At 47.6% G+C, this 8,524-nt stretch overlaps 1 protein-coding gene across 3 annotated transcripts in view; it reads right to left on the reverse strand.

The window, feature by feature from the left end:
- The window catches only part of PRKG1 (protein kinase cGMP-dependent 1), a 583,893-nt gene extending 581,319 nt beyond the window's left edge, over positions 1–2,574 (reverse strand). Inside the window, exons 1-2 of one of the 3 annotated variants that reach the window (XM_053388607.1) lie at positions 2,420–2,574; positions 1,862–2,281 (exon numbers count right to left, since the gene is read on the reverse strand). In XM_053388607.1, the coding sequence (XP_053244582.1) occupies positions 1,862–2,127 (266 nt within the window). In that variant the 5' untranslated portion in view covers positions 2,128–2,281; positions 2,420–2,574. Of the gene's footprint in view, positions 1–1,861 lie in introns of all 3 variants that reach the window. The other 2 variants (XM_053388611.1, XM_053388606.1) reach the window with 2 other exon arrangements.
- Between the last annotated feature and the right edge of the window lie 5,950 nt (positions 2,575–8,524).

Here is an 8,524-nt window from a genome sequence, read left to right on the forward strand (position 1 = left end):
AGGAGAAAACGAGCCATGCCCATTCTGAGCAGTTAAGTTTATTGTAGCGCTATAAAGAAGGACTCTTTTACGTTTCCTATTGTAGTTGGAAGGTAATTGTGCTTCCCAGATCCCAATACTTGGAACAGTGGCCACTCCAATGACCTCTCCTGCTCACCTTCATCGCTCTGGGAGCCTACCTCAGGTTAACATTTCTACACAAGAAACAATGCAAAAGGGTCTCAGAGAGATTTGAGGGCCAGTTTAAAAAAGTCAAGAAATATGGACACAGCAGTAAAGGTGGCAAGAGAGGAGATTCCAGCTGGACATCAGGAAGAACTTTCTGACAGTGGGAGAGGTAGTGGACTCTCCTTCCTCAAAGGTTTTTAAACAGAGCTTGGATGGCCATCTGTCATGGATGTTTTTGTTGAAATTCCTGTGTTGCCCGGGGTCCCTTCCAACTCTATAACTGATTCTAATACATACAAACTCTGAAATCCTCATCAGCACGAAAACCAAGTCTCTAGCTCAAACCGTCCCATCCCTACCAGACAAAACTTTGGCCCCCTCGAGTTCTAAGTTTACACACAAACACACACACACGTGTCCAGCACGTGCCTGGTACCTCTCCTTTCTCACTAAGATCCTTCCCCTCCCTCCAAGGTATGATCATTCAAACTAGGCAGGAGAGTAACAGATGATGATGATGAAAGGAAAAGAGTCGGGGTGGGGTGAGAGAGGGAGAAGGAGAGACGCCGTTTAATGGGATATTCAATATCCTGCAACATGCATTTTGAGCTCTGCACTTCCAGCGGCTTAAAAGCTCATAATGCGCTCTGTACTTCCTCTCGCTAATGTCCACAGGGGGTTTAATGCTGGGGCCGATCGATGGGGCTCCTCTGGTGTCACGATCTCTCTCTCTTTTTCTTTACTTTTTCTTTCGCAAAAAGCAGCAACATAAACCAGACTGGGAAGGGACGGGCTAGAGGAGGCGGGATTATTTTGGAGCGCCGGGAGAGGGGGGAGAAAGGAAGGGGTGAAGGAAAAGGGAGGGATTTGGGCTTCTCTCCACCAGGACCTCCCCTCCAGATTTCTTCCTCTCCCCTCCTTTTTTATTTCCCAAACGTAGATTGCCCACTCTACACCTCCTCCGCCCCCCCCCCCGCGTTGTGAGAGCAGCCAATTCTAAGGGCAAAGGGAGGAAAGGGCAAGCGGCTTCGACCGTCGCGACTACGCATGCCCGGCCATCCAGGCATGCTCAACAAAAATAGAAGGGCAGCCCAACTGCCAAATGATGGGGAGCAAAAGAGGCTCTTCATCCCGGTAGGCGATGGGCTTGCAAAGAAGAGAAGCAGGGGAGGGGAGGGGGCACAGGAGGTGGGTGAGGACTCTTCCAAAATATCCCCAAGAACTCCTGGAGGAACTTTGCCACGCTTTGAGAGCGCACTATTCAGATGCCCGAGAGGGTTTGCTGTCAGCCCGGGTTTATTTTTTATTTTTTATTTTATTGGACTCTTCTGCACCGCTCCAAGGCAGCACGTGATGGGCAGGGCAAGAAGGCTCCACCGCTTTCTTCACCCTTGAGAAACTTGTCCCCCTAACCTTGGGAAGCGGGGCTGGTTGGAGGGGGGGAGAGAGGGAGAGAAGCGGCAGCCCCGCCAAGGAGAAAAGGCAGCAGAGAGCGAGGAGGGGGTTTGCACACACCCCAACTCCGCCCCTCACTTGGCTGTAGCCATCCAGCTTTAAGGAGACTTTGGGGCTGGAGGAGACAAGGGTGTAAAATGTGACACACGTATCTGCACGCGCTCACGCGCGCACGTATCCCCCTCCCCTCTCCAAACACACATACACCCTCTCCGTTTTCGTCGTCCACCGTCCCTACCTTTCGGATTTGGTGAATTTCCGAAACGCCTGCCGGAGATCGTGGAAGGAGCGATAGGTCTGGGGCTCGGCGGAGATGCCTTGCGCCCGGGTGGTGCGGGGTCCGATGTGGGTGGTGGGCGCGGGCAGCACGGACTGACACTTGTGCAGCTTCCTCCTCAGCTCCTGGATCTCCTCGTCCTTCTCGGACAAGCGCTTCTCCAGCTCTTTAATCCGCTCATCCTTCAGCAGCAAGAGCTTGGCAAAGTCCCCTTCCAGCTCGCTCATGTTTCGAAAGCCCTCGCTCCGCTGCAACTTTTTTTCCCTTCTTCTTTTTGGTATCCCGTAAGGAAGCGAGCGGGGGAGCGAAGGAGCAGCAGCAGCAAAAGCAGCAGCAGCAGCAGCAGCAGCGACCCAGGCGAGCGCGGAGTGAATGGAGCCTCTAAGTAAGAGAGGGAGAGAGAGGAAAGGGGAAAGAGAGGGAGTGAAGAAGAAGGGGGGGAAAGTCAGTCCAAAGCAGTGGGGAGAGATCTGCTGTCACTAATGGGTGGTGGTGAGCGGCTTTCTTCGATCCACTTACTGCTGAATGGGCTGTAAATGGAGGCAGCAGGATGAGAGAGGGCTGAGATCACTGGATGTTGAGTGCTAATCTGGAAGCGTCCCTCGGGACCGGGTGATTATCTTTCATTGAGAAAGCAATTAGAGCTACCCTCCTGCTGCCGCCGCCGCCGCCGCCGCCCTTCATACCTACCGGATTCACTCGGGGAGGAGGAAGAGGAGGAGAAGGAGGAGGAGGAGGATGGAAAGAAGAGGCATGCGAATAGCCAACAGCAGCCCCACCAAACTCCTAAGCTCTCTCATCAGGACAAGAGCTCTCCCTTCCTCCATCTCTCTCTCTCTCACTCACACACACCACATCTTCTGTGTTAAGTGGTACAGACAACAGAGAGAGGAAGAAAGTTGATGGAGAGAGAGAGATGCAGTCCTTAAAATAGCAACCATTATTACTATGCAGCCTGAAGGGTGACACAGCTCCCTGTAACCAAAGCTTCGGGTCCGGGGTTGTAAAATTAGATGTCCTTCATAAATTATTGATCCCTCCCCTCCCCTCAAAATAACCTCCACAAATTGGTTCCTTCATAATGGTACTTAGCATTTGGCCAGGCGTATGTCAAGGGCTCCAAGCACTCCTGGTGCGTTTTTCTCCTCGAGAATCCTAACAACAGCCTTGTAAAGTGGGTCAGTGTTACTAACCGGCTTGCTGTAATTGGGAACTGAAGGCACTGGTGGCTCGCTTAATAGGACACGTAGGGTAAATGTGAGGAGGGCTCCAAAAGCTGTGGCCAAGCGCCTCCAAAAAGCTAAGGAGCAGATCATGAAGGAAATTGGCGTCTGCACGTTTGTCCCCAGTATTTGCTATTCAGAGATATACGTTTCTCTGAACATGGAAGTTCAGCTATTACAGCTGATGGGGGAGGGTCATAGACCTATAGTACAGACCTAACAAACCCATCACTGCATCCTGTGGCAACTAATTCCACGAGTTAACTCTGCATAGTTTGAAAAAGTAGGCGCCTTCTTTTTCTGAACCTGTTCCCAATTAAATTGTTTAGATGACCCCAAGTTCTAATATTAAAAGAGGAGCAGGGAAATCTCTCCTTTCATTCATAATTTTACAGTATTAACTTTTGTCACGTCTCCCCTTCCCTTCCAAATTAAACAATTCCAAAAGTGTAGCCTTTTCTTGTATGGATAACATTTCTTATCAACTGGCTTGTTTTTGTTCTATATCTTTTCCAGGACTGCAGTATTCTTTTTTCTTTTTAATGATGGTGTGATCAGAACAGTACAAGAAAATTCCAAATGTGGCTGGGGCACAGATTTGCATAAGGGCATTGTGACAATGGCAGTTTTCTTTTTGACCTCTTTTCTATAATTCCTGACATAGAATTTGCCTTTTTCTCTGCTGCTACGCACTGAGTTGACATTTTCAGTGACCTATTCACTACTAATCTTTCCTGGGTAGTCGTAGACTAATCAGACCTCATCGGTGTGCGTATATAGATTTTTGGTTTTGTTGTGGGTTTTCTTTTTCACCCCAATGTGTATGACTATGCACTTATATTAAATCTCATTCACCATTTTGCTGTACCTTCATGCAGTATGGAGAAATCCTTCCAATATTTATTCACAGGCTATCTTGAGTTTCATAATCAAATAAATTTGGCAACTTCGCTGCTCACTCCTGATGCCATTTTTGAATAACACAGCTGACTTTCCTTGGGCATGAAAACTTGCTAGTTTATTGCTGACCTCTGCTTCCTACCCTTTTGACCACATAAGGGTCACTTGATGTGAGATTTGAACTGAGGACATGTCAGCTCATGGCCTGCTATTACACCATAGTACTCTTAATAGGGATGCGGGTGGCGCTGTGGGTTAAACCACAGAGCCTAGAACTTGCCGATCAGAAGGTCGGTGGTTCAAATCCCCGCAACGGGGTGAGCTCCCGTTGCTCGGTCCCAGCTCCTGCCAACCTAGCAGTTCGAAAGCACGTCAAAGTGCAAGTAGATAAATAGGTACCGCTCCGGCGGGAAGGTAAACGGCGTTTCCGTGCGCTGCTCTGGTTCGCCAGAAGTGGCTTAGTCATGCCAGCCACATGACCCGGAAGCTGTACGCCGGCTCCCTCGGCCAATAAAGCAAGATGAGCGCCGCAACCCCAGAGTCGGTCATGACTGGACCTAATGGTCAGGGGTCCCTTTACCTTTTTACTCTCAGTAATCTTTTTATTCCTTCCTTACTGGGGCCTCTCAGAATTCCACGGCAGAGATCTCTTGCTCCCATTTCGAGTACCCCAAGTGCTGCTTTGGTGAGTGCCTATGCATTTAGAGTATATAATCTTCACAATAACATATATGTGAAGATACTGTTCTCATATTGTGCAGTGTAACCCTTCCATAATAACAAAAAAATAAGTCCCACTGATTTCAATGGCTAGAGGTTGGTACTGAAAGGCAATGTTCTCAAGTACACCTACTGGGTTCAATGGGGCTTTCCTCGAGAAAGTCTGGAAACGATTGCAGCACCAGGCGGAAATCCTAAAAGCGCCATAGCTGCAGGCAAGCCGTGCTTCTTCAAGGATGTTCCAGCTGCACATCTTTCATCTACGTGGGGCTGCCCTTGAAACTGACCCAGAAACTCCAGCGGGTGCAGAATGCCATGGCAAGACTCCTCACGGGGTCCTCGCCATGGGAGCACATTCATCTGGTGCTTTACCAGCTGCACTGGCTCCTGGTGGAGTACAGGATCAGGTTTAAGGTGCTGGTTTTAACCTTTAAAGCCCTATATGGCCTAGGACTCTCATACCTATGGGACCACCTCTCCTGGTATGCCCCACGGATGACCTTAAGGTCTGCAAATAATAACACCCTGAAGATCCCAGGCCCCAGAGAGATTAGACTGGCCTTGACCAGGGCCTCTTCGGCCATGGCCCTGGCCCGGTGGCATGCTCTCTCACAAGAGACAAGAGCCCTGCGGGATCTGCCATCTTTCGCAGGGCCTGCAAGACAGATCTGTTCCGCCAGGCCTTTGGTCGGGGTTCAGTCTGATTCTTTTCTTTCTGTATAAGAACAAGCATTAAAGAGGCCTCCTAGCCTGCTCACAGGTCCTTTATAAGACCAGTGATAACATTTGGCCCTGGAGAATATTAACCACTCTCAATTTTACCCATGGACTGCCATCTGCCCATATTTTAATTTGCTCTGAACTAATTTTAAGATGTATTTTAATTAACTGATTGCCTGTTTTTATGTTCTTATGTTCTTTGTATACTGTGTTAGTTTTATAATGTTAGCCGCGCTGAGCCCAGCTCCGGCCAGGGAGGGCAGGGTGCAAATAAAAATTGTTGTTGTTGTTTTAAGGGGATAAGCCTCTAGTGTAGCTCCATAGGTTGTTGGACTACAATTTACTCATTCTCTGGTCATTACCCTTGCTAGATGGGAAGTCCCCAAAATATCTGGAGGGCTACAGGTTTCTTACCCCTAACTCTAGCGTTGTTGTTGTTTAGTCGTTTGGTCATGTCCAACTCTTTGTGACCCCATGGACCAGAGCACGCCAGGCACTCCTGTCTTCCACTGCCTCCCGCAGTTTGGTCAGACTCATGTTAATAGCTTCGAGAACACTGTCCAACCATCTCGTCCTCTGTAGTTCCCTTCTCCTTGTGCCCTCAATCTTTCCCAACATCAGGGTCTTTTCCAGGGAGTCTACTCTTCTCATGAGGTGGCCAAAGTATTGGAGCCTCAGCTTCAGGATCTGTCCTTCCAGTGAGCACTCAGGGCTGATTTCCTTCAGAACGGATAAGTTTGATCTTCTTGCAGTCCATGGGACTCTCAAGAGTCTCCTCCAGCACCATAATTCAAAAGCATCAATTCTTCAGTGATCAGCCTTCTTTATGGTCCAGCTCTCACTTTCATACATCACTACTGGGAAAACCATAGCTTTAACTATATGGACCTTTGTCGGCAAGGTGATGTCTCTGCTTTTTAAGATGCTGTCTAGGTTTGTCATCGCTTTTCTCCCAAGAAGCAGGCGTCTTTTAATTTTGTGACTGCTGTCACCATCTGCAGTGATCATGGAGCCCAAGAAAGCAAAATCTCTCGCTGCTTCCATTTCTGCCCCTTCTATTTGCCAGGAGGTGATGCGACCAGGAGGAGAAAGGAGTTGGGGTGGGAAAGGAGAATTGAGAGCAAAAAGACCTTGCTGAAAGCTCGAAGCATCTCTGCAGTGGGGTGGGGGTGGGGATCTTGCTGTTGTGGACAGGTGAGTTATTACTACTAAGTGAGGTGGCTGAGAACAGTGTGTCACACTCTGCTTCAGGGAGGGGCAACTGTAGATTTTGGCAATCTGTCATGGATGCTTTCCTTGCGATTCCTGCATTGCAAAGGATTGGAACTAGATGACCCCCAGGGTCCCTTCCCACTCTGCAATTCTACAAAATAACTACAAAAAAGTTAGATGCATATCTGGACGGAGAAACCAGTAGCCCTTGAGATGTTGTAGGACTATAACTCCCATTACCTCTGGCCACCAAGCATACTACTTGGGACTAATGGAAGTTGTAGTGCCACACATTGGCCACCCATGCCCTAGACATAAGTTCCACTGAAATCTATTTAATTATATATTTATATTGAATTTATACATTTATATTGAATTTATATACCACCCTTCATCTGAAGATCACAGGGCAGTTTGCAATATAAAAATGCAAAAATACATAGCATAGTAACAAAAAAGAATACTCCCCCTCCCGCCCCACCACCCCAGTTTAAAAGGCCATAGATTGTTTACTTAGCCAAAGGTCTGGGAGAAGAGGAATGTTTTTGCCTGGTGCCTAAAGATATGAAACAAAGAAGCCAGGTGAGCCTCCCTGGAGAGAACATTCCACAAGGGGGAGCTGTTGCAGGGAAGGTCCATTTTCATGTTGCCATGCTCTGGGCCTCTCATGGAGGAGGCACATGAAGAAGGGACTCAGATGATGATCTCAGGGTCTGGGTAAGTTCATAAGGGGAGAGAAGGTCTTTGAGGTATTGCGGTTACAGTTCAACAGCATCTGGGAGCTAAAGATTGAGGAGGTTGTTTAAGTTGTCCCCTTTGCTAATCTCCATTGCTGAAGAATTGTGTGGTCCCCATGAGCAGCTTGGCTGGGTTCCGATGTTGAACAGAGCAAGGAAAAGCTTTGCTTTTCTAGTTGCATTTTCCATGCTTATCACAGAGCTCTGGTTGAGGTGGGGCTAGAGCATGCACTGCCCTACCCGGACTACCGATTTACTACCAACAAACACAAGGCAACATACAATTGCCTTGTATACAATCTGTGTATACAATACAATTTGTAACATTTTCATTAAAGTAAAAACATTTTGGGAATATTTATTTTATTTATAATAAAACCATTGTAGCAACCTCACATGCATTACACAAAGTAGCTTACATCAATTAAAATCACAATATAAAAATAAAAAAGCAACATCGCCAATATAAAAATCACAGCGTAACATCCACAGGTGACAGATGCAATTCGCCAAAGGCAGGCAGAGCACATAAAACAAAGTTTGTCACTAGAATCAACCCAGCCTAACAAATTAAACACATGCTAGAATAAAGAAGTCTTCATAAGCTGGTGAAAGGCCATCAAAGATGGAACCACTCAGGTACTGAGAAGGCCTTATTTCTTCCCTGTAGATCTTAATGAATGGGCAGGCTGGCATGGGAGGAGGCAATCCCTCAGGTGTCCTTGACCCAAGTCATTTAGTGCTTAAAAAGGCAAGCACCAATGCCCTGAACCTCAACAAATTGGTAATCAGTGCAGTTACTGCATGACAAGTGAAATGTGATCAAACAAACATCCTGACCACCACATGATGGACCAACGTAATTTCCCGAGGACTCATCAAAGTTAGCTCCGTGTTGAACATGTTGCAGTAATATAGTCCAGATGTAACTAAAGGGCAAGGCACATTTAATTAGGGTCAAATCAGACCTCTTTAGGAAAAGGCACTGCTGGTTCATCAGCTAAGCTAGCCAAAGGCACTCCTAGCAACTGCCACCACCTGGGCATCCAGGTTCAAGGATGAATCTAGGAACATCCACAAATTGAATACCTGATTCTTCAACCTGCAAACTC

This window comes from Podarcis raffonei, chromosome 5 (genome assembly GCF_027172205.1).
Source record: "Podarcis raffonei isolate rPodRaf1 chromosome 5, rPodRaf1.pri, whole genome shotgun sequence".
Classification (NCBI taxonomy): domain Eukaryota; kingdom Metazoa; phylum Chordata; class Lepidosauria; order Squamata; family Lacertidae; genus Podarcis; species Podarcis raffonei.